Raw genomic sequence first — 27,627 nt, 5'->3', positions numbered from 1 at the left:
TTCAAAAAAGATTTTGACAACTGTCATTTAAATAGCCGACCAATGAAAAGTTCTATTTTTTCAATCCTGATCCAATCCCTCTTTCATAAGATCTCTGAATAGAATATAGTGCATTTTTCTGCCCAAAATCTTTAGTGCTTCAGAAATCCTGCAAAATAAGAGGGTAAATAAATTTTGCCAATTCATTTGACGTTTATGTAAAGTGGACTAATATCTGAAAATATTATCAATTAAAACTAATCCAATTTATAGCAAAGGAAACTATCAACAAAATGAAAAGGTAACCTACTGAAAGGGAAAAAATATTTGCAAATCATTTATCTGACAAGGAGTTAATATCCAAAATGTGTAAAGAACTCACACAACTCAAAGTGCAAAAAGCACAAGAGAAAAAAATAAACAAGCTGATTAAAAAATGGGCAGAAGATCTGAATAGACATTTTTCCAAAGAAGACATACAGATGGTGAACAGGTACATGAAAAGATTCTCAACATCACTAATCATCAGGAAATGCAAATCAAAACCACAAGGAGATATCACCTCACACCTGTTAGAATGGCTGTTATCAAAAAGACAAGAAATAACAAGTGTTGGGGAAGATGTGGAGAAAACGGAACCCTTGTGCAGTATTGGTGGGAAAGTAAATTGTTGCAGCTACTATGGAAAACAGTAAGCAGGTTCCTCAAAAAATTAAAAATAGAACTGCTATGTGATGCAACAATTCCACTTCTGGGTATTTATCTGAAGAAAATGAAAGCCCTAACTAAAAAATATACATTCACCCCATGTTCACTGCTGTATTATTTACAATAGCCAAGATATGGAAACAACCTTAAGTGTCCGTTCATGGATGAATGGATAGAGAAAATGTGTTATATGTATACAATGAATATTATTCAGCCATAAAAAAGAACAAAGTCTCGTCATTTGCAACAACAAGGATGGACCTTGAGGGCATTATGCTAAGTGAAATAAGTTAGAGAGAGAGAAAGACAAATACCATATGATCTCACTTATATGTGGAATCTAAAAAGAAACAACAAACAAACAAAAAGCAAGTGCATAGATACAGAGAACAGATTAGTGGTTGCCAGAGTGGGGGTCCAGGGGTGGGTGAAATGGGTGAGGAAGTCAAAAGATACAAACTGCCAGGTACAAAACTAAAAAAGCATGGAGATATAATATACGGCATGGTGACTATAGTTAGTAATACTGTATCACATATTTGAAAGTTGCTAAGAGAGTAAATTTTAAAGGTTCTCATCACAAGAAAAAAAACTTTGTAACTGTGGATGATGATGAACTTTAAATAGATTTATCGTGGTGATCATTTTGCAATATAAATACATATCAAATCATTATGTTGTATGCCTGAAACTAATGTAATATGTTAATTATACCTCAATAAAAAAAGAAAGAAAAACTAATTCAAGAAGAAGTAGAAAACTTGAACATTGCTAACAATTATTTAGGAAATGTAATTGATAGCTAAAATCTTCCTATATCTAAGAAATCATTTCATTGTTATACAAATTATTCCAGAGTATAAAAAAATTACCAATTCTTTATTTGAGGCCAATACCTTAATACCAAAATTTGATAAAAGGATTACAAGAAAGGAAAAACTCTTGGCCAATTTCACTCATAAATATATACGCAAAACTTCAAAAAAAATTAGCAAACTAAATCCAGCAATGTATATGAAAGATAAAACAATATGATCAATATGGGTATATTGCATGAATTCAAAGGTGGGTTACCATTAGAAAATCAATCCACCAATTAGTAAATTAAAGGCAATATTCATATGATCTTCTCAAAAGATATGGGAAAACCATCTTATAAAATTTAATGACAATTAATTTTTTAAAAATCCTAGCAAGCCAGCAACAGAAGAGAATTCTCCTAATCTAATAAAAGTAATTAACAAATATCATTGTACTTTGTGATAAAACATGATAAGCTTTCCTTTCGTGATTGAGACAAAGACAGGAAACCCACTATCATCACTTCAGTTCAACATTTTACTAGAGGTCCTGACCATAGCAGTAAAAATGAAAATGAAATAAAAAATATATAATTTAGAAAGGAAAATATAAAATTGGCATTAATCATAGATTATCTCTATAAAAAGTTCAAAAGAACTTAAAAATAACATATAAAAATTAATAACTTGCTGAAAATAAAATTTTTATGCAAAAATAAATTAAGATATATTTACTATTAACATAAAATATATTTACATATATTTAAAAATATTTAAAATATATATTTTGCTGGAATAAAATTTAAATAATCTTTTTCTTAGCCTCAATTTAAAAAATAAAGCATTAAATTAATTTTCTCCTTCAATAAATTCTTTCTTTCTTGATAGAGGCAATTATTCTATTCTATTAAATGTATTATTATTCTATTCAAATTAAACTAAAAGGAATAATATGTTCGGTTAAGAGCAGAAAATGAACTGAGCCACATTTGACTGTAAATTTCTCAAAGACAGAGACAATGTCTTGGAAAGGTTTCTCCAAAGAAATGTCCAGTGAGAGAAAATGGATTTAATTCACAGCAAAGAGAGAAAGAGAGAGACAGAAAGTATGTGGATAGAAGAGGAAAATAAACATTTAATTCTAAGGAACACCACATGTAGGAATTTGGCAACAATCATTTTTAAAAAGGAAATGAAAACAAAAGAAAGCCAAAACAGGAAAACAAGAATGTCCAGCTTTATATGTCAACAGCTTCAGTGGCAGGTGGCAGTTGCACAGGCCTTTGTAGTTTTATGGGTTAATTTTCTATAGTGTCCAGCACTCTGGGGACACTTGGTGAATGTCAAGCCTTCAGCTGCCTGATGGGCCAGGATCTGTTTTCTACTTAATTCACTGCCATTTCCTTTGCTCTTCCCAGCAGCTCTCTTGGTGCCAGTTTGCATTACTATGGTTTTCAGAACTGGGTCAAAAAATAAAGCTTCTATGCCTAATTAAACTCTGAGCTAACACACTTCAGCAGTCATTTCTGTTTTGAAATTTATGTTTACTGTATTTAGTCTGTCCTCCCCAATCTTACAATACAGGGTCTGCAAAAGGAATTGTAAAACTTTTCCATGATATGTGCACATAAGAATATTTAATATCAATAGTAGCATTTTATAGCTGAAAGCAAATTAGATTTAGAAGATCACGAGACACTAGCAGGTAACTTTTTTTTTCTGAGAGAAACTGTGAAACAACAGAACAGTCTGTGCTACATACACAATTAAAACAGATGTTCTCAATCTTAATTTTCAAATCTAATTTTGACAGCCAAAGAAATGTGCTCGTCTTTTGTATAGTCACCTATTTTCTCTCAGATGTGTCCCATTTCTCTCCTCGCCCACCGTGACTGCTCAGAAACAGAGGGGGTGTGACGGAGGTATTCATGCAACAGCAGAGTCCTGTCCTGTCATTGGAGGTCAGAGATTGGGAATGGATATAACTGAAACTGACGATAAAATCGTTGTCAAGTCTCCATGGTATAAGCATTTTTACGCACTCCTAACTCTGCAGATCACAGTTTTCACTGGCTTTGTGGGGTCTTCCATGAGAGAAGCCACACTCATCACATTAAATAATAAAGGAAAGGCTAACAAGGACCTTCCCTTAGCCAACCCAAACTTTGAAAACATAGGGGTTTTTTTTTTTTTTTTTTTAACAGAACGGCATATTTAGAAACATGCTCCATTTTGATGACACAGGCCAGGTGACTCCCCTGCCAGGGCAGAATCTGATATGCTTATCTGTGTATGTATTTGAAAATACAAAGCTCATGCGGGAGCAGCAAAGGCTCCTTGCCTTCTGGTTCCTCTATTCTGGGGGTACTTCAGACAAAAAACAAAAAGACCATCCCCTCCTGTAAGTGAAACCACAAACCTTAGAAACCACGAAGAGAAGAGAGAACTGTCTTCCTGTTCACTGTGGCGGAGTTTGTCATTTTCACATCCATGTCAAAGTACTCTCTGATTGGCACCTCAGTTCTCTTCTTGCACGTCTGCCAACACCACATCCCTGAAAGGATCCCTAGGGCCTGTAGTCACGGGCCAGCTCGGCTCTCATGATACTCTGAATCCCAGCTTTGCTTCTCACCCTGAGGAGGGAACAGGAGCTGGAGCAATGCTGCCAGAGAAGTGCCTGCTTTCTGCTGCCTGTAGCACCGCAGCCCTTTGATGACTGCTGACAGCAAGGCCTGCTCCAGCCTCCTCTAGTTCCCTTCTCCTCTGTTAGGGGGGACGCCAATCGCCAATCCTGCAGTACAGATTGTGGAGTACCTTTAGGGAGCGCCAAACCTCTCAGCAGCCACAGTAACGCTGGTTCCTTCATAATTACTCAGATCCTCTGACAACTAATTCAAACCCAATCCGTTTTGAACCCTCTCTGGATGATGATATCATTCTCCTCAGGGAAGCCCAGTGTGGTCTGATCCCATCCAAGCACTGCTTCTGGCCCAGGGGGCAACACTGTGCGACCTCACCAATTACCCACAAGGCTTTGGCCATGTTCCAGGCAGAGTCACCAAGGGCAGGCTGGCCGTGGGAGAGAGGACTAGGCAGGCTGGAGCTAAGGCTTGTGAATTCATGCAGCATTTGTCCCATCCCCTTAGGAGTGAACGCAGAAGTAAGAACCCAAAGTCTAACAGGCGGATAAAGCTTACTCTGATCTTAACTATGGGCTGTATTGGTGGGGTGTGGCCTGGTTAAGGTGGCTTAGGGGGTGGAGCAGGAACAGGCTGACATCTCTTATGGGGCAGATGGCAATGTTTTGGTTCAATGTTTGGTTCTGTGGCTTGGTGCTCCAGGAGATGGAACTCCCCCAAGGAATGGAAGCAGGGAATCAGAGCCGAGCTGAATAAACTGGAATAGAGGGTAAGAGAGGGAAGGGTGCTCACCTGTGCAGAGAAATGTTCAACAAAGCAGACTGCAGCAGAAATGCATACACAAAGCATGCTCAGTGAAAGCTAACCAGAAAGGCTCTGGGACAGGTGAGCACACACTAACCTGGGGCTTATTTATAACTCGCCAAATCCAGAGCTGAAGGCAGCACGTGAAGCCCACCAGCTGGTCTCTACAGTCCTGCCTGGCTTGATGGTCACTGATTAGGAAACAGAGTGGACCGCAATCTCCTGGATACATTTTGTGCCAAATACTGTGCTGGGTATTTCATGTATGTTTTCTTTAAATACTCTACATATCTTTAGTCTCAGCTTAAAAGTCACTTTCTCAGAGTTGACTTCCCTGAGCCCATAGTCTAAATTAACTTCACCTATTATACTGAGTATCATCTTATACTTTATCTAATGTCACTTGGAATAGCTTATGATTTGATGTTCATAAGAGTGATTAAAGTTCCTTGTTAGCATACATTGTGTTAATTTTATCTGCTAAATGTGTCCCCACAGTTATCTGGCATACAGGCTCTCAAAAAATATTTTTGCACCCTGAATGCATGGAAAGGAATGCACTGAAGCAATCAGTGAACTGCATGTGAGCTACAGAGGCCCTTGTGGGGTCAAAGTTTCACTCTGTGGAATTGTAGCCACTGCACAGACTAACGTATTTAAAAATCAGAATGGCCTCCATGATCACATAAGTGAGATTATATTAAAGTTGACATTGACTAGGTTTTTATTAAAATCTGGCCATCACACAAGAAGCGAATTTTATATTTTACTTCTCTGCTGGATTTCCAAGAAAACAGAAGAGGTAGAAATATGCACATGTGAGCGTCCATTTATTTGAACTCTTTTCCAGTTATTTCCATATAAGAAAACTGTTAGAGAAATTTTAATTGGTCCGTGAAAAAAATAAGTGTTCCTTTAGAGAAAACAAGTTTAACGGATATACAGGTTTCTTAACTATTGGACTTCTCAGAGACATTAACTATTCATTACAATTCTCCTGTGTGTGTGTGTGAGTGTGTGTGTGTGTGGTTGGGGGTTGGTTGGCATACTGATGCTAAGCATATTCAGCTTTGGTTCTGGAGGCACCAACGGACTCCATTCCCCTCTCCCTATCTAGAACAGAGTTGGATATGTTGCTCTTGTGTTCCAGTAAATTCAGTACCAAGAAGCATTCTGTCAGTTCTGTAGTACATTAAATCCTACCCTCCTAACCCTAGCTGGATAAATCTTGAACAAAACAAATTACATGAGGCTTAGGAAATATCAACAAGAGCTTGTAAACCAGATTCCAATCAATCACCGTACTGTCAAATCTACCCTGCATAGTACAGGCTTTTTCAATTTTTCCAAAGACTATCTCACATGAATTGATTGCTACACAGACCACCAGACTAGCGTATACTTGAATTATTGTAACTTGAAAGGGCTAGGGCATTGATCAGGTGGGAATATTGGCAACACGAGGGGGCCCACATTATACTCCACATTTGACCTAGTTCCAAAGAAGGTATTTTTAATTCTCATTTTAAGAGAAGAGACCTGAAGCCCAGAGATGTCAAATAATGTCCTCAAAGTCACATTGTATGTGGTGGGGTCTAGATTTGAACCCACATCTTCCAGCTCCAAATCTGGGCTCCACTCACAAGCTGTTTTCATGGGATGTATTGAGAGAATTTTCTCAAGTCCTGTGCCACCAGCCCTTTCTACTCCTTGTTATTGCTCATCACACTACACCATGGTCACATCACGGCTCACAGGGCCTTCTTTCAGCAGCCCAGCTATCTGGTACAGCTGAGACTTCCTCCTTTTCAGGAAGTTCCCCAAGCCCCACACGAGGAGTTCTAATTCTCTCTTGTCTTGGGCAGAGGAGGAGTCAAGCCCACATCACGGCACTTGCCAAAGCTACTCTTTGGCTGTCCAGCAGAATCTCAGCTTCCTCACTTCATTGGTTTTCTCTTCATCCAGACTCATGGCTCAGCTTCTCTCTGCTGCTTAGCCTTTGGCTCAGGACTCAGGGCACCCATTCATGGCTGCATTTTGTGATTATTCTCCTCCAACCCCCCACTCCCACATCCTCAACATCACTGAGGGAATATAGAGTGGGGAAGGGGCTGATCATAGCCCTGACTAGACTCGCAGCTAAGGGTGTTCTGTGAGTTCTACTTCAAAGATACTTCATTTACCTATGTGTCCCCAGACAGCTATTCTCACACTCGAAAGGTGTTCCCAAGTGCACTCGTGGTCTTAGGAGAGTTCGACTAATAGACCAGGGCCTCTCTAGTGTCTTTCAATGGGGAGTTGCTCAGTTGCACATAAGTTCCGATGGCTGCAAAGTTAAGGAAGAAGATGACAGCGCTATGAGGTGGGAGCATGCTAGATGTGCCACAAGGTAGCAAAGTTGTAGGTGGAAGGGGAAGAATGAGGAATGAACAGGAGCTCATGTGCATCCCCTTTAGTTTTTCCAGCCCTGGTTGTCGGCATCACCCAGCCAGAAACCTGGACACTCCTTGTCACTTACGTCTATGGTTGGCCACCAAATACCAGATAGATCGGATCTAGACCAAATCTGTGGCACCCATCCCCTCTTCCACTCCCACATTCCTGCCTTTATTTCCCTAGTTGCTTTTTGCCCACACTGGTGTAAGAGCCTCCAAATGGGTTTCCCTGACTTTGGGATCATTCCTTTCAAATCTTCCTCTTCAAAACCTTCAAATTCCAATTACAACACCCACCTCCTTGAAATCCTTTCTTGGTGCCCCAAGTTTCCTCAGCTTGGAGTGCAAATTAGAATCACCTGGGTGCTTTTCTCAACATTTACATTCTTGAGCTCTACCCATAATTTAATGAATCAGAATCTCCTGGGCATAGGACCCGGGTACACAGAGTCTGAGGAAGATTCCTGGTGAATCTGATGCACCATCCAGTTGAAGAGTCACTGCCCTGCAAGGTGAAGGCCAAGCTCCTTAGCACAGCATTGAAAGACCATCAGGAGCTGATCTGGGTCAACCTGCCCCATCAGCCATTCCCTTCTCTCCACCTTAGACTCCAAAGATACTGTATGGTTTGTTTTTTCTTAAACTAGTTTCCTAAACTGTTATGCTGAGCCAGGCCTCTGTGCCTGTTCTTGAGAAGTATTTCTGTGATATCTTCCCTACCTCCTGCTTTAGAGGTTCATCACCCCCTGACCTGAGCTTCCACTGTTTCTTGATCAAACCAGTTCAGAGATACAGTATCTTAAGTGGTTCTTAAGTGACATTATGGAATGAGGTGAAAATCTCAAAGTCAAAATTATCCTTAAAAAATTCCTTAAATCCCTCATAGAATAAATAGTTTGTTCTAAACAACCCTGACAGTAATGTATGTGTGTGTGTGTGTGTGTGTGTGTGTGTTTGTGTGTGTAGAATATAACTATGCTGTACTGGTGATTAAACACTAACTACACTCAGTAGTCACATTATGGGTTTACGGGGACAGAGACCCCGGGGGAACAGCAAATTCACACATCCCAACCCACCTTCTTTCCAGGACATTCAGTCACTGAGGGGAAGGTTTAGTCTGTTTCCCAAGAGTGTTCCACAATGAGAGTAGGTGATATTTTGAAAATGGATTTGGGTTAAAGAATATTAGACAAATCCCTCTTTTAAAGCTTCTAAAGTGTCTGCGTTTTGCCTGCAGTGTGAATGTTCAAAAGGGGGATGCAATATGCCACATTTCCCAGTTATTTGATTCTAGAATGCTGTTTTCATAGAACTAGCATTCTGGAGACTGCTCTGGAAAAAAAATCTGCCTTCCTCATTCCCCACTGCAGTTGCAAATGAGAAGCCAAATGAGGCACAACCTTTGCTGGTTCTTATACAAAAGAAAGAAGGGCAGACCACATTACCTGGTGTGGCCTGCACCGAGGCCGTCTTCTTCAGGGACCATCCACCTGGAGACACAGAGAACCCTGCCACCTTAAGTCCTGCTGCCTGGGTGTGGCTGCCCAGCCTCTGCAGGAGCCATGGAGGAGAGGCAATAGGGCTGCTTTACTACTTTGGTGACAAACGTACAGTTATTAGTATAGAGCATCATTTAGTGATGGTTGCCATTGATTTGGTTAAATGATTCAAATAGATGTGTATGTTGTTTACTAATACAATAATTTGCACTTATGGAGTTTTCTGTCAGTTTGATGTATGCACTTATTTTGAGGATCTGGCAAGTTGGAGAAAGTGGAAAAGTGTAACCAGTCTCAGCTGTGCATGAGTGGTTAACGGTGGACCTAGCACTGTAATTACAAGTGCTTTTGCAGTGCCAAGTGATAAAAAAAAAAAAGGAAACTTTCAGGTGTTAGGAAAAGCTTCCATATAGAATCTGTGGTTAAAATATGCCCTTCAAAAGACTATGGCAAAAAAAAAAAAAAAAGTTTAATGGCCAAAATGAAATTAGGCCACACTTAAATTGATTTATTCTGTGCACAATTAACATTTTAATAAGAAGTGCAAATCCAACACGCTATTTGAATACTAAATTCAGATAATGATACTTTCACCGATGCAGTAAAAAGACTGCAGAGCCGCACGTTTGGAACCCCAAGACCAGCTTGGCTCTGTGGGGAGCAGGGTGTATATGACCTTGGAAAAGTCATTTAATTTTCCTGTGCCAGAATATTATTCATTTGTGAAATAAGACAGTTGAGCTAGTAGATCTCTAAGGCACATTTTAATTCCAAATTTTGTGAATATGAATTACATGCTACTCAGGTAGAAGAGGGAATCATGGAAACTTTACAGCCGGTACAATACCTTGAAGTACTTTGACTTATTGAACTGCATTTTTTAAATAAAACTCTAGTTTTTAGTTAACGTTCTTCTTATTTTTGTCTAAAAAATTTCAATTAAAATAGTAAAAGGTAATAGCAATATTTTATGAAAATGAACAAAAATAAGAAACACAATGAGGAAGAGGTCAGGATATAATGAGAGGGTATTTTTACGTAGCAAATAAAGTTTTCAGAACTTAGTTGATTTCTGAAAAAAATTATACTACTGTCCATTATATATAAAACACCCAAATGGGGACTCTACCCTTTGTTGTAAAGCACCTGCCATGTAGGACCCAAGATCCAAATCCATGTAGATTTTTTTTCATTGTCTAAAACAATGAACACATTCGTTATATTTGGACCCTATCTAGTTCTGTTTGATCAAGTATTTTTACAGGAAAGTTTTCTGGTTTTTTCCCTCCCTTGGAAAACTTGAATGATGACCACCTTAATAAATTCTCTTGAAAGTGACTATAAGAAGTCGTATTCCTGTCAATAACAGTGGCATCCTCGTAGCAATTTCGATAACTTTGGAATTGTAATATACTTTCAAAAACTCTTGAACATTAATATACTGTGTAATTATCAATGATTTAAAACAGGTAATAAGGCCACAAAGTCTTCTTAGAGCTGGTGTATTAATGATTCCTTGTAGCTATTTACACATCTGCCATGAGGCATTCATTCATCTATCTATCTATCTATCTATCTATCTATCTACCTATCTATCTATCTATAGCATGAACATTTCTCAAACTCCTGGCATGGGCTTAGTGAAAGTTTTTCAGCCATTTGGGCTAGATAAACTTGGAAGTAATTGTTTCAGAACTGATTTCAATATCCACAGCAACTACTGAATTAAAAACAAAAAAAAATTAAAAATAGGAAAAGAATCTTATCCTAAAATAAATTTCTAGTCTTTGGAAAATGTGAGAGGGACCAGAGGATGAATCCTTCATCTGAGGGATGTTGAAACTGAAGCCCAGCCTGTAAGAGGTAGAATTCAGGTCTATTGTTGGCCAGGATAACACTTTCCACTGATTGCTGACTTGGAGCATGTTATTTCTAAGGTAGAATAATCATCCCCAGCAAACAGTGAGTCACAGGAATCAAATGCAGTTCAAATAACACAAGGCACCTGTACACCAAGGAATAGGACATACACCCATTATATACAAACATCAAAATGGGAGCTCTGCCCTTCGTTGTAAAGCACCTGCCATGTAGGATTCAAGAACAGGACTATTTTCCCAATAGATTTGCGAACATATGCTATTGTGTTTAGGACCACGGAAAAGAAAATCCATCCAATGATATTGTGCTGATTGGAATCTTTTTTCTTTTCTTTTATTGTGTTGTTTTCAATGATTGCTTTGGGTCAAGGCCAAATGTGTAATTTCCCCAATATAGTTGCTTCCATTGTCTAAAATCGGGATATATTTTGTGTTTGATCAAGTGCTTTTACAGGAAAGTTTTCTATGTTTACCCCCTTGATAAACTTGAAACAACAACCACCTTAATACCCTCTCTCAAAATCTGCAGCATGTCCTAACACAAGCCCTTAGTCACAATCCTCATTTTGGAAACCATGTCTCCAATTGACTGATTAGGCCAAATAAATTTTGGTTCCCACACTTCTTAGTTTAAGCTCTCTAATGAAATTTTGTGGAAAAAAAAAAAGCTTCTGTTCTATGACTGAAAGAAATAAATATTTTTGCAAACAAGCATTTAAAAATTATTTTGAAAAATACCTTTTTTCTCTGCTTGAATTGTTTCTTCTACATTTTGATTTTTTTCACAATAAATTCTAAAACAGTCAAACTTCGACAATTCCCATAGATTTAAGCGTTCAAATTTATTTTGACCTTTTAATTTTATTATCTAATCTCTCTCTGCACATGTATAATGAATATAAGTATAAAGTATATAAATTATATATGTACATATCTGCACACATTTAGCTTCTAAGTCAAGGGAGTAAAGCAATTATGGCCCCTATGTGTAATTAAAGAAAATCTAACATGAAATAGTGGGAAAGGCTTGTGGCAAGAAATGACTTATAGCGATGTCAGTTCCACATAGAAAACCATCATATGATAAAGTATGAGATGAGCTGAGGTAAACTCTTTCATACCTCACACTTCATTCCCTTGTGCCCACATGCTCTGTGACAGTCCAGTCCAAACTCAGTCTCAGGTACATGAGTCACGACTCAGAGAAGATCTGCATATGCCCCAGTTTATCCCACCATCCATCCATCCATCCATCCAACCATCCATCCATGCATCTATCCATCTATCCAGGCAGCCAGCTAACTTGCCAGGAATCCTTACTAAGGCATCATGCTAGCACTAAGGGTACACAACATTGTGAAGCAAATTCTTGTTTGCAAGACCTGACGAAACATGAAGGTTTGAAAACTACCCAAGAATTTCAAGCATAATTTGTGGAGTCTCTGGAGAAAGCAGATCAAAATAGATCTAGTTGCATAGTGGAGCTAAACTCCTTCTACGATCCATTCAGTGTCCTCCTTCTCCAAATAATAACTTTCATCAGGAAATGTTTAGGGAATGTACACAGAAAAGTAGACATGACATTAATCTTCCCTCAACACACAAAAGTTCCCACAAGCTTTCCTGGAACTGTATACATTGACTATGTATACACTGAAAGCTGTTTCTCTCACACACACACAAAAAGGAAATTTTTTCACATCGCCAAAGACTATGATTACCCAGGAGAGCTCTCAGTTATGTCTGCTCATTTCAGACACATTTTGTGTTATTACTAGCCTCATCTTACATAAATTTCCAAACAACTTCAAGATAGTTCTGGTTCATAAAGGCCTGTGTTTCACTAAGAATGAGAATGTTGGAGTCATCAAAATGATTAAATGTAGTAACATTAGAAAGATTTATTTTCCTTCTAGCACTTTATAGCAGCCATTTCTTATTACAGAGATCAAGGGATTTTAACTGGAGGCAGCACAGAATGTAGTTAAGAATCCTGGCTCTGGAGCCTGACTGCCTAGGTTCGATTCTGGGCATTCTACTACCATTTGTGGGATGTCGGGAACAAGTCACTTTATTTCTCTATACTTCAGTTTCTCCATCTGTTAAAAGGGGATAATAGGAGCCAGGCCAGTGGTGCAGTGGTTAAGTGCACATGTTCGGCTTCACGGTGGCCTGGGGTTCGCTGGTTCAGATCCCGGGTGCGGACATGGCACTGCTTGGCACGCCATGCTGTGGAAGCTGTTACACATATAAAGTAGAGGAAGGTGGGCACAGATATTAGCTCAGGGCCAGGCTTCCTCAGCAAAAAAGAGGAGGACTGGCAATAGTTAGCTCAGGGCTAATCTTCCTCCAAAAAAAAAAGGGAATAATAATAATAATAGCACCCAAGTTTTATAAGGTTGTTTTAAGAAACAAATTAGATAGTTCATAAAAAGCTATTATACAGCCCGACTGAAATGTTAGCCATCATTATTATTTTCATCTTGCAGAGAAACTCCTGTAGAGTGGGGATATGGAAATTGATTTATTATATTTGGGTAGGCTGTAAATTGCCATGAATAAATATTACTAATCCCATCCCACTAGTAAAATGACTCAAGCAAAAGGAGACCACGTGACTAATTTGAGTATCTCTACTAAGTTAAGATGGAGTTAAACCCAACAAACCATCTCCAAAGCTTTATTCCTCCGGCTTCTCTCAAGGGGATGTTTATTACAAAGCTTGGCACTTCTAGCAATAGCACATCTATGGACTCTTCGACCGAGTTCAAAGTGCTTCACCCACCTTGATGTTCACAGGATCACTAATCAATAGTTACCAAGCACCTATGGGATGTGTGGGATGGTTGTCTGGCATTGAAGTGTTTTCTCAACTTTGTAGACAGGGAAACAAAATCAAAAGATCAGGGCTTCACTGTTACCTCCAAAATCACAGGAGTGGTCAAGATTACAAAGCATTGATTCCTGCCACCACACTCCTACAGCCCAGGGCTTTGTCCTTAGACCAGACAATATCCCATTGCATTTATATTTAGCAAAGTTTTTTAAGACCCTTACCTATTTATCTCATCTGTTTTCTTTTATCTCCTAATGGTTACATAGCAGATTCATATAGATCTTGGGATCAAAGTAAATATGTACTTTATTACAAAGCAGGGCTAGGATTTGTTCATAAGAAAACATGATGACACATCCCGTTTATTTATTGAAGCTCTAAGTTGGAGCACAGGATATGGAGGAAGTATATACCTTTCACAAGCGTTACATTTTTTATTAAAAGAAATGGCGACCATGTTTTGAATTCTTAGGAGTAAGGAATAACCCTTATTCATACCACAAACACAAAAACTTTTCAATTAATTTGTCTTCTAATCTTAACGTTACGAGGCTTAAAAACATTTTTCTTTATGAATCTACTGTGTTTATTAGTATGGTAGAACATATGTCATTAACTTCTATAATTATGAAAAGTCATCCTTCTCTCATCTCAGCTCCCTGAAAAAGAGTAGCACTCCATAGATATAAAATAGCCAGACCAATTTTAACAGAAATGGTTGTTTAAATTTTCCTAATCTCCTTTGAAGGGTAAGCATTTGGGGAATCTCTTTTGCTAACTGTTTTCAACAAACATATCAAAACAACCTACCACACTATCTACACTTTTAAAAGCTACAAAATCTACCCCTATCCATTAAGCAGGTTTACTTTTATGATCCAATTCCCCAGAGGAAGGCCTTGGACACTTCTGTGGCAATAGCTAAGAGATTGCAAGAGTCAGATGTTATAGTTTGATAATCATTCCCACAAACCCATGCTCCATTAAACTAGATCCAACAGAGAATTCTCAGCTCACAAAACCTGTAGACGAGGCAATGTCTTCTGTGAAACATTCTCCAAGGACACAGTTTCATATAAAGATGCTCATCAACATTTGAAAAATATATTTTTTTTAAAACCCTTACCAGTAGGACTCAAGAAACAGCTGGTCTTCTGATCAATTTCTAGCTAACGGCGCAGATGGAAAGACCCAGGTTTAGGGCTTGACTTGGATACTAGCTGAGTGAAGCTAGGCACTTTTTTTAACCCTTCCAGACCTTAATTCCCTTCTTTGTGAAGTGAGAAGGAAAGAGATGACATGTAAGTTCTCTTCCGAATACATAATTTTGTATATCTTACTTTGTGATAGTGATATTTGTAAGCGCTGTAGAGTTCACAAGCACTCTCACCAACAGTCTCACATGACCCTCACAACTGGTTTTCAGAGGTAGGTGGGGGAGTTATCACGACTTATTTTTCCCAATAATTGTGCTGCTTTTGATATCCAGCAGGATTCACTAGAGACAGTAGGATCTAAAGCACCATCCAGAAAGAGTTAGTTTTCAGGAGTCATAATGAGTACTTGGTAAAAAAAATTTATTCCTACTTTAGTCCGTCATCATGAACCCTTCAAAGCCCTACTTAAAAGAAAAATCTTTAAAAAGAAAGAAAAAATGTCATGCTATATGCTTCTGGTGATGCAGTCCACAATTGAGGAAAATCATGTTGATTTTAGGCTGAAAATAAAATGTAATTGCCACTTGATAATTATCTTTTAAGTGAGGATGAATTTCCTTGAGCTATTTCAAATTTTAAAACAGCATCGGGACGTAGGTAAAATTGGTTTTTATTTTTTATCTTTGGAGCTTACATTTGCAAAGTATTTTTATATAAGTTGGAAATTAACAGGTAAAATAATTTACCAAAAGGAGACTCTCATTACCAAAAAGAAATATTCTGAATCCAGAGAGGAATTCTGAGTATCTCTGATGTCTTTTCAGCTCCGTTACTTCAGGAAAACACAAAAACAATTTCTCAGAAATATGTCTAACACTTTACAGTTAATAAAATACAACAGATGTGATATTATTTCATCGTTGCACAATCCTGTAAGGTAGGCAAAGTCATCCCAACCAAGCTCCCAATTAGTTTTCATCTCAGATTTTCAGGGACTTTTCTGAATAATTGAAATTCACAGGTTATGACTCATTTTAACCATTATATCTAACCTATTTCTGACCTCGTTCCTCATCAAAATCATTATGAGAGATGAGAAATAGAAATATTGCACCATTGGTATGTTCATTTTCCTTCTCTCTCCCTACCCACTACCCACACCTCTTCTGGAAGTACAAAGAAGCAGGAAGACAGCTAAAGGTTGGGGAAAACAGAAAGGAAGGAGGAGAGACGAGATGCTTCAATAATCTAAACAGGTAGTTACCAGCTAGCTGTACAATGTTATAAATAATTAAGTGCATATTTGAAACAGAGCATATTATAAAAACCTGATTTTACAACATTTTGTCAGTCTTGAGTTTTCATTCATAACAACCGTTTGTATTGCCATTGTAATCCATAATTAAGAATCTGAAACAATGCAAAGCGCAAGAAGACATGCTTTTGTCTTGATGTAGATGTATTCTATTCTTTTTATTGACAGTTAATAATTCACATATAGCATAAGGAAGAATTCTCAAGCAGAATTCTTAACTAACCAGAGCAGTTCCCTCCCTGTCCAGGCAAAAAAGAGAAGTTTGATACATATCTAGTATCAGAATATTCTATTTATAGAATTTTATATTCTAATTTTTGGGGAGATGTGTCTTTTCAGAATGCAAGGTCCCAAAGGCTCTGATAGTGCTAAGTCTGTTTTTTTTAAAGTTTTTATTTTCCAATTAGAAACACTGCCTTCAAATACGTTTGGAAGTTGAACTAATTTTAATTTTCTCTTCAAAAAAGAGGAAAACTGAGCGCCTTCCACTAGTTCATTAATCCTTTGACCTTTGCAAAGCCGTGAGTTATTGAATATATATCTAATGAAAAGTAATTTCCACGTTGTACCTAGAATCTAGCAATTTTACAATGGGTATAACTTTGAATAGAAATGAAACAATCTCCAAGCATGATACTGAGTTAATTAAGAAGAGGGAAAGTCTTCTGATGCCAACTGTCATTAAACCTAGAGAATACCTTGTTCATTAACATCTCATAAATTCACAGCTATAGCTTTCAAAATCAAATTAATCTTCTCTACCTCAAAAGAATTCAAAAACCTTAAACATGAGTGTCTAAAGTTACATGACACCAGACACCACCTTTAAGTCTGATGTGATATCATTTCTTTAATCAATAAAAAACCAAGACAACATTCTAGTCTTTTACCCAACCTCTCGGCAGCAAGCTTAAAGAATTTGAAAAGCAAACCTCTCATTCACTTCTCTATCCATAGACTCCTCTATCCATACAATTTATATGTGAGTGTCTCCAACAGCACCTGAGGAAGTGAGTTTGTGATAAACTCATACACATTTTAAAACAAACAAATCAATCAGAAGTTTACAAATACAGTGGCCTTTCACTTAAATATAAAGCCAAATAAGAAAGAGCAAGAGACTTTCACTACTTTTCAACTTTAAACTTTCTAATAATTACTAAGACCGCTTTTTATTTCAATGGAGAAATATAGTTGTTGAGCTACGATTATTTAGAATAAAATCCAAGCATAATCATACAAATTTTACGCATCTTTCACCTTTACCCGAGATCACCGAGTAGCAAAAAGAGAAAATAAAGATCCTTGTACTATTAATCCTTTTAAAAAAACTAAAATGATATAAAACTACTACAGTGTTTCCACTTCTCAGGCATTATATTTTTTATAAAAATATCATAAAAGGAACATCAATCTATTAAATTAAGCAGCTTGCAAATGGATTGTTCTGTAAGTTTAAAATTACTTGCATTAGAATCTCAAATGCCACCTTCACTACCCTGTGAGATGGCATTTTCTGAGGCACAATCATACACTAAACTGCCACATTAATTCAAGGCTGCCACAATATGAGTGAACCAAAATAGGGAACTTACCTTATTATAAATAAATGGCAAATTGCAGGCACTTTTCAGCTTGCAGCTATCTAGCATAGTTGATTAGAAATAAACAGAACATCTTTCACCCCAGTGAGAGAACTGCATACTCAGACCCGGCTTTCTTTACTGAATCCAGCAAGAGAGGCTGTTCCCCTGCGAGGGCGAGTCACAGCCTCTTCTCGGAGAGCACTTGCTGCTCTGAACTGCAGCGACTTAGAAGGAAAGTAAGAGGAACCCGTGATGTTTAAATACCGTTGCTTCACATTCACAGGATATGACTCAACTCTCTTTCAAACCAGGAGGAGTAGCATTCCCCTCGCAAAACAGTTAGATTACATAACAAACATCACATTTGGGGTCCTAAAATGTTTACAAACTAAAAATCAAGAACTTCACCTGCTAAATCAAACGTGCATTCTCAGTGATTAACCTCTTCCCCGGGGCAGAAACCGCAAATGAAAATGAGAATAATAGCATGGCACACGGAAAAACTATTCTGCTCGCTCTCTGCAGTGAATTAATTTAATATTATCAAATGCGTGTGAAGTTGCCAACGGCTCCCTGACAAAGACATAAAAAAGAGGCACTCTAAAGTCACTAACATTCCCATAAGTGCAAAAACAGTGTGTAGAATAAAACTCTATTTTAACAAGCAAGAAGAGGTAATTCTGTACAACACAATAGAATCTCCTTCACAAAGTAGAGAATGGAAATAGATCTTTGTGGTTTGCTGTTGCTAATTCCCATAGCAATCCTGTCCTACGCTGTCATTACCTTGTGATGCTCCCTCTGCCTACCTCTCCAAATCTGAGCCTTCCTGTATCTGTTTTGTGAACATTTCTAAAGGAACATGACTAATGACACAACTCCTCTATTAATGTGGCAATTTTCTGTGCATTCTCCACCACCCGCTATCTCTTAACTCTGAGCTGTATGAAGTTTGATCACACATTGAATTATTATATTTGGACACCTCAGTCAATGAATATTATAGACTTAGATCCTTGGAGAAAATTCTGCTACATAAATTCAATTTCCATCACCATTATCAAGAAAAAAAGATGAAAAAAATATGTTGATAATAGCACATAGACTGAAACTATCTAGACCAGGATGGTTGAACAGAAATATAAGGTGAGTCACATACGCAATGTTAAACATTTAGTAGTCACATTAAAAAAGTAAAAGGAAACATGTAAAACTAATTTTACTGTTTATGCCAATATATCTAAAATATTATAATTTCAACATGTAATCAATATAAAAATTTTTACTTATTTTACAAATTCTGTACTAGTCTTGGAGATCAGCTGTATGTTTTACATTTATACTACATTTTAATTCAAACTAACTACATTCCAGTGCTCAACAGCCATCCATGGCTAGTGGCTACCATATCGGACAGCATAGGTCTAGAGTCTGAGGTTCATTCTTAGCCCTCAGGTTGCAGTTCATATGTTCTCTCTTCAGAGAGGTCTTCCCTTATCACCTTACCTAAAATGACCTTCCTCAATTACTTTCTACCTCATGATCCTGTTTATTTCCTTCATAGTGCATCACAGCCTGGAACTTTTTCTTTTATTCATTTGTTTAGTTATTTATAGTCTGTGGCCCCTAACAATAATGTAAGAGACCTGAAGGCAGAGAGCTTGTTGTAGTCAATATTTTATCCCCAACCCTCAGCATGGTGACCAGCACATAGCAGAATTTAATAGAGATTGTTTAATAAATGAATAAGTAAAATATGGAATTTATCCTATGGTTTGGCAAATAAAATATTAAGATATGTGTTTTAAGACTAGGTATCTACCACAGTATAGATATGATCCATCATATCATTGAATTTTTAGAAAATATATTGAGTAACACTTTCCTGCATTGAAAAACTATCTTTTTCATACTGTTAATGATCTTCAGTCTATAACATGCTTTACTATCATATATGTATTATTTGTAACAACATACACATATAATAATACATATTATATGTAAACATATAAACAACATATAATAATACATATTATATGTAAACAACACACTTGATTTGTTACTCTAGCAAAGATTTGGAAAGACACAAGAATACTTTGGTCCTTATGACATAAAGCTGGATATCAATAGATGTCTATTTACTCCTACTCACAAAAAACATAAAATATTATCTATAAGACATTTGCAGAGGATATTGATATATTTGCTTGACTAGCTTATGTACCTCCTCCTTCTGGTATCATCATCCTGATTTTTATTTGGCAAGTTCTCCACTCCTCTCTCCCTCTCAATCCATGTGGTTTTGGTCCTGCTAACCCAGTCCCAGAAGTGGGCACATGATCCAGGCCTGACCAATCAGTGCATACTATCCACAGAGCTATAGTGAAAGGGTCAAGGATGGGCATGTGACCCAAGCTGGTCCAGTGAGAGCCAACTCCTCCACTTTTGCTGATATTGGGGAAAAAGTGGTTAAGTTTATAGAATGTAATCCTGGAACTGCAGGTTGACATATTTGCTATCACATGAGGAGAAGTTATCTGAAAATGAGGCCAACCAAGAGAAAAACAGTCAAAGATGTGAAAGGCACATTCCTAATAACACTACTGTAGTTCTTAGATCTGGCCATGCATTAAGTCACATCTGCCGTCTGCTGGAATGACGGATATACTAGAATGTTCACTGCAGAATTGTTTTTAACAGTGAAAAACTGGAAACTTTGCAATGGGCTATGAACCGCAGAAGGGTAAAATAAGTAATAAGTTAACCATATTAAGGAATATTATATAGATATTAAAAAGAACCAGTTATCTAGATACACTGTCATGCAAAGCTCCCTAAAAGATGTTAAGTAGAAATACATGTTGCAGAAAAATACATTATCCCAGTTATGGGTACATGGATTTTCATATGCAGATTCATAGAAAAGGACCTGGACAACTCACCTACTGTGGACAAGTAGTTATGTCTTTGAAAGAGATTTGAAATAAGAGAGTGATGGGAGACAAATAGATCCAATCATTCTGCTCAGTTTTTCACCTATTGTATAAACCTTTTAAAATAAAATGAATTCATGCCTTCCTTAGGTAATTTGAAAAGAACATGTTACTCTTTGAAATAAAATAATTTGATATTTTATATCTCCATATTTTACTACATTATTCTTACTCTAAGTGGACTACTATTTATTTTTTTAAAATGATGAACAGAAACAGAAGTTCTCTTCTCTGTCCCACTTTCTTCATTCTTTACCAGCCCAAATTTATGTATTTTCTGATTTTTCAGTCTGGCTAAAGGATATGCCAAGATAGAGACAAAGACAGGACAGAGAGAGAGGAACAGAGAGCCAACTACATTAGAATCTCCAGTGTACCTTCTAACATTGACCAAGGACTTTGATTTTTTTTCTCTTGGTCTCCTGAAAGCTCTTTTACTGCCTTCATAAAAATACAGCTTGAATTTCTTTAACTGTTAACATATCAACAGCCAAATGTTTATAATAATATGCTTTATATTAGTTTAGTTAGTCTTGGATCAGAGTAAATAAACTTGCTTGTTATCAGCTCACTGAAAAACTTCTGGCCTCTGGATTGGTCACAATTGCTTTCCTAATTAACATAATATCTAATCCTTTTGTGCTCTAGTCCTCAAAAATCTTCACATTATCTTGGTATGTTGATACCACCTCATGCTTTTGTATTCCCTTAGATTTCCACAGTATTCTCTCCTTAAAACTTACACAGCTAAGATGCTTCGAGGCTAAGGCAGGAGCTGGGGCCCTTTTGACCTTTAGTATAGCTAACTAGAATTGGAATTTATACAGTGCTGACAAGTTGATGAGTTTATCAAGCCATGAGTATTGCTCTATTTTATTCTCAAAATCCACTTATCCTAATAACTTAAACCTCCTACAGAGTCTGTTGAATTTCTCCTTCCATTCTCCTTGCCTCCACTTAAAATCTTAACATTATGCCAAATTCGCTTCAGATTTTCCGGAAGAAATAAAACATGACAGATACAATTGAAGTCTCCAGATGCCCCTGTCTATACCACCACTTTTCTTTCTCTCCAAAGGTAAATACTCTCCAAGGTTATCTTTTATCATTCCCATATATCTTTTTATACTTTTAGTAGATATATGTGTACCCATAAACAAGATACTGATGCACGTCTTAAGCTTTATAAAATGGTATCCCACTATATGGATCCCTTAATTTTTTTTTTTTTTTGCTTAACATTATCTTCTTGAGATTTACATGTAGTTCTACATAATTTATTCTTTTTCACTGCTGTATAGCATTTCACTTCAATTATCCATTCTCCTGTTGGTGGACATTTAGGTTATCTCTAATTTATTGCTGTTACTAAACTACTCTAATTCTTGTATACGTGCAAGAATTTCTCTAAAGATGGATACCTAGGAATGGAATTATAGGGTCATAGGACATGCACAGCTTCGCCTTTACCAGAAATTGCCAAACCACATTCTAACATAATTAGAGTAATTTACAATTCAAGCAGCAGTGTATGAGAGTTTTTGTTGCACTAGATTCTTGCAAACAATCTCCACAGTATTGCTATTCCAGACTCTGAAACATCAAGAATCTTGATATTCAGACTGAAGTTTTTGCGATGTAATTGTTTCAGAATCTGAATGTCTTAATTTTGGTTTCCCTGATTATTACTGAAGTTGAGCATCTTATCTTATTATTATTGGCCTTTTTACTACTAGGTTGTTTGTGTTTCCCTTCTTATTTGGGGGAGGTCTCTATATGTTACAATTCTACTCCTTCATCAGTTGTATGAGTTATAGCTATCACCCTTCAGTGAGTGGTTTGTTTTATCATTGTTTATGATATTTTTTCTGTTGTTTATCATTTTAAAATTTATGGTTTGTTTTTTAATTTAAAAGTTTATTTTTTCAGTTATTTATCTATATTAATGACTCAAAAATATGGTGAAAATTAAGTGGTCCTCAGTCATTATTCCTGAAGCATCCCCAACAATAATGTCAGATTGCATATCTAAAGAGGAACTGAGAAGAATTCCTATTTCCAACGAGCAGTTCAGTTCATCATTTAATGAGCACCTGCTATGAGCCTTGTACAGATAGAGGGAAGAAACACGAAGCAGTCCACACGATTAATAAATGTACAGTCTAACTCAAGAAGACAACTTGGAAGCAGCTGATGATGGTGACGATGAAATGGAGAATAATCGTGCCAGAGATTGTGCCAATTCATTATTTAATTCAACAGTAGTCTAAATAAGGTGGAGTAAATGTTATTGTAAGAGATATACACAAGATACTACGGAAGCAGAGAGAAGAGAATATGTTACTACCCTGTACTCTGAAGATCATTCAAAATATAAAGTGGTAAATTTGAGGTATTATGGACCTATGAGATACGGTACAACCTACAACTGACATTTCTATTTTCTCAAGCAGATCTATTTTCCAAAATAGATCACTCATAAATTAATCCTAATTTATTTAGAAGATTAATAAGAATTAAAGGGCAGGCTATTCATTTGAAAAAAAATGCTTCCTTGGGAAGCAAATTCATTTTTATAATCAGTGATCCAATAACATACTGACATTTTCTCCATTCATTAGAGGCAAAGTTAAAAAAAAAAAAGCCAATTGTTCTTGGAAATCATGACAAATGGCACATCTTCCTCTATCAGATTATTAATAATTTATTAACACTGAAGTTAAAAATAAGCTCTTATTCCTTAAAGAAAGTCTATGGGAAATATATTTGTAAACCAACCATCCAAATTTCTCTCTTTTGTAAGTACAACATTCACATTCTGTTTCTCCCAGGGTAGGTAACAGCTACAGCTTTTAAAAGTATAGTTGGGGTCAACCTGGTGGCATAGTGCTGAAGTTCATCGCTCGCTCCACTTAGGTGGCCCAAGGTTCATGGGTTCGGATCCCAGGCATGGACATACACACCACTCATCAAGCCATGCTGTGGCAGCATCCCACATACAAAAAATAGAGGAAGATTGGCACAGATGTTAGCTCAGTGACAATCTTCCTCAAGCGAAAGAGGAAGACTGGCAACAGATGTTAACTCAGGGCTAGTCTTCCTCACCAAAAAACAAAGTATAGCATATGACAGTACTAAATAATCTTCACCCAGGAGGAAGAAAACACTCTTGAGCTAGAAATAGAGAAGGGTGGCCAGCAGCATCACATATTTCCTGAGGAAAGATTAAGAGTATCCCACTTCCTTGAAGTTATGAGACCTACACTTCAGTCTTCATATCACTGTAACCCTCTAGGACTTACAAACTAAAATGTATTTTCAATATTTGGGGTGACAGTGAAATGAATCTGGAAATGAGAAAATAAGACTGCCATATGAAAATTAAACTTTGAAATAAAAATATAGTAGGTCAGAGTGTATAAATAAAGGCAAGTTCAATTGCCAGAATGACACAAACTCAAATGCCTGGAGGCATGTACCTTACCAGTAGGTAATGCAAATCAATGTCGTGGACCTGGTGGGGACCACAGTGAACTGAACGAAAGGCAGTACCCAAGCCTCATCTAAAGCAGACAGTCTGTCCAGATCTCTGGATTTTTCAAGCAAGGCTAGAGATCTAGGTGGTGATGTGAATACTCCTGATTTTTAAATCTTAGCCTCTATTTAATATGAGACGAACAAAAGCTTTGGAAGGCCAGATGTGCCCCATGGCCAGCCAGTGATGGACCCCTAGGCATGGCAATAATCTGGTTTAACACACTGACTCTACTGATACGAAGACATGGTCCAGACAAGCAGTCTCAGAAGCGAGCACGGGCAGTGGCCATTTGAATGCTGGGAGAGGGTGCTGGGGCTCTTTTTACTGTGGATCTGACTCTAATTCCATAAATGCTTGAGTCCAAGAACAAACTGCCCTTCTGATTCCACGCTCACCAAGCTGCTTTCTGATTAGAATTTGGTATCCTGTCTACACGCTTTCAGGGAGAAGTTGCTAGAAACTTGAGGGACTTGAGGAGCAACTCAGGATCTACATCTATCATTATAAATTAATAAATTGACAGCCTGGTTAGAGATGTGACCTGCTTACAGCCACAAAATGGGCTGGGTGGGCAGCCAGGCCCTAGCAGTTTCACTTCTCACTGTAAATGGAGACACTGGCATTCTGATCGTGAATATTAGTTGTAGGAGCTTCGTCAATATGAGCCCAGCCCTGGGAGACAGATGGGCTCTGGAACTGCTGACTAGTATGCTTTCTGGGCCCACAAAGCTTCTGGCCAGATCATGGAAAGTGACAAATTCCCTAGGACTTGTGTTAGGGCCTGCATGGCCTCTTGAGAGCTTAAGTAATTTGTCTTCCAGCCTGGCTTACTTTCACTCTGGCCCATGGCCATTCCTTTCCAAGGATCCCTACCTGGTTCTCTGAAGGTCCAGAAATGACCTACAAGTGTGAGGTGAAGAACTGAAGATAAAACTCAACGAACAGGGGCAGAAAGCTCACAGAAATTAAAACATATATTTGTAATCATTGGTGCCAGAAGCAGACACTGTGCTATGTGCTTGCTGTAGAGCATCCCATTTAATCCTCAGGAACTCTGTGAAGCAGGTACTACTTTTGGCAATTATTCTATTTTACAACGGAGGAAACTGAGGCTTAAGGAGGTTAAGTAACTTGACTCATTTGCACAGCCAATCAGTAGCAGAGTTGGGATTAGAACCTGCACCCTCAAACACTGCACTGTGTTGTCTGTATATTTTATTTTACTTTTTTTTTTAACACCAAACATGCTTTGTGCACTTATTTATGTCAAGCACTGTTCTGACTACTCTACCAATATTAACTAATTTCTTCCTCCTAATAACCCTATGAAACAGGCTCTAAAAATATCCCTATTCTGATAAGGAAAATGAGGCAAAGGGAAGTTCAGTAACTTTCCCAGGATTATACAGCTAGTTGGTGGCATAGCCAGGATCCAAGCCCAGGCAGCCTGGCTCCAGAGTCCCTGTGCTCAGTCTCGGTCTTACTCTCACAATTTTCCCTAGGAAGAACTGATGGAGATCCCAGTTTTAAATATTAATTTCAGTACTATCGTAAGTACAATTTTTCAGGAGGATGGCTAGAAACACAGGGAAGGAAATCTCTTATGTCATATCATTTCTCAATTAGAAAAACTGCAATTCTGCTTTTAAGAAATGTGGAGCAAGTAACCGCCATAAAATACTACAGGCCTGGATGCAATTATTCTTAGGAGATATATCTCAGGAGGGCGACAAATTGAAGTCTACATCTTTTTTTCCTCATTACGGCAGACAGAATGAAAGGAATACTTTTTATTTCTGCATTTATAAATCCTGAGAGGTAAAGATTAGAACACTTCCGAGAAATCTAAGATGAAGCAAATATTCCAGAGTTTAATTTAAAGGTCATTTTCCCTTAGAAACTGAGCAAATTTAATTTCAGAATAAAAGTGCATTGAACATAAAGGAATTGATGTGGATACCTCCTACTTTAAACTAAACTTTCCGTTAAACTTAAAATGGAACTTTCAGATCCATAAACTGCTGACTTTTATTGAGAATAATACTTTTGCATTAATTTGGTAAAAATAACACCTTCTGACTCATATTGTAAATATGAAGGAAACTTTTCTACTTAAATAGTGAGGAAAGGCCTTTACTGGTTCCTATACCACTTAATCCAATTTAGACCCTCGCAGCCAGGGTCTAAAAAGTTAACTCAATCCTGAAGTCAGAAGGTCTCTTTAAGTCCTGGATCCGTTTTGTTCCCTTACAGTCTCTGCTGTTTGATTTAGTTCATGAAGGCTTTCTAAAAACTGTCATCTTGGGAGGTAGAGCATGCTATTGAAACATCTAAGCTGGCACTGAACAAAAAGGGATGTTACCTACAATCCTTTCTTTCTTTCAGCAGTCTGTTCTCCAATGGAGTCCAACCATCTTTGCTTAACACAATTTATATAGTCTGGTCATTAAAACATAGCTTACTGCCTTAGCGATCCTGCCTTCCTAGGCTTATACCTCACAGAATTCTCAGCACAGCCCACATTCAGGCTCCTCTCCCAGGGCCCCAGCTATTTTCATCTCCATATCTCTCTTCTCATTCTCTCCTGCCGCTCCCATTCTTTCTTGCATTCCTCTCCATATCATAAAGCAATTTTAGGGATTCTAAAGCAATTTTTGAGGCAATACTGCATGGTTATTAAAAGAGTAGCTTTTAAAATCTGAATACTTAGGCACAAATTATATCTCTGCCAGTTATACATTATGTTTTTACTATTATTATCATTAGTATTTTATATGTTTCATTTTGAATGACCTAACTTTGAAATAAGAAATAAAAATAATAATAAATTTTGTCAATATAAATTACTAGCTTTATTTTTGGCCAGTGCCTGGATTTTTAAAAAGTTATATGCTACTGTCAGCGAATCAATCAGCAATCATATTGGTACACTCTCCTGAGTAATTCTCTGGTCTTTTCTTCTTAGTCTTTGTTTTCTTCTCCTGTCCATTAAATGCTGCTGCGCCAGAGTCCACAGTCATGGGTCCCCTGCTTTTCTTCTATAGAGCAGGGGTCCTAAACTTAATGAAGTAGACAAGGAGCTCAGTGTCCAGGCACACGTGAGGACGGGCGGCACCCGCAATCACAGCCCGTCTGAGGGGCACTGCTGCTGCTCTGCTCTGCCCACTGGTGCCATGTCGGACTGCAAGCCCAGTGTGGTCAGATTTCTAGTTTTTAAAGAATATGTAAAATATTTAGTTTTTAAAAATATTGCCAAAATGCTTTTGCTGTCCAGATTCAGCCTGAGCACCCAGTCTAAGAGAACATCTGCTCTATTTATTCTCACAGAGAAATCTTATCCAGGTCCACGGTGCTAATTACTACCCCTACATAGATTGCTTCCGCATCTCTATCTTGAGGCCAGACCTCTCTCCTGAGTTGTACTCTGTGTGTGTGTGTGTGTGTGTGTGTGTGTG

The 27,627-nt window shown here is 37.6% G+C and overlaps 1 protein-coding gene across 17 annotated transcripts in view; it reads right to left on the bottom strand.

Moving 5' to 3' along the window:
- Window positions 1-27,627, bottom strand: part of MCTP1 (multiple C2 and transmembrane domain containing 1) — a 358,609-nt gene that overhangs the window by 312,849 nt on the left and 18,133 nt on the right. For 14 of the 17 annotated variants that reach the window (XM_046668192.1, XM_046668201.1, XM_046668196.1 and 11 more), the window contains exon 1: window positions 17,651-17,851. The exons of 1 other annotated variant lie outside the window; for it this stretch is intronic. In XM_046668192.1, coding sequence (XP_046524148.1) covers window positions 17,651-17,707 — 57 coding nt within the window. In that variant the 5' untranslated portion in view covers window positions 17,708-17,851. Of the gene's footprint in view, window positions 1-3,906; window positions 3,929-16,987; window positions 17,058-17,650; window positions 17,852-27,627 lie in introns of those variants that run through there. 2 more of the 17 variants (XM_046668199.1, XM_046668200.1) reach the window with 2 other exon arrangements.

Source organism: Equus quagga, chromosome 7, assembly GCF_021613505.1.
Source record: "Equus quagga isolate Etosha38 chromosome 7, UCLA_HA_Equagga_1.0, whole genome shotgun sequence".
NCBI classification, from domain to species: Eukaryota; Metazoa; Chordata; class Mammalia; order Perissodactyla; family Equidae; genus Equus; species Equus quagga.
The sequence above is the reverse complement of the archived record's forward strand: the minus strand, read 5'-3'. Positions and strand labels throughout refer to the sequence as shown.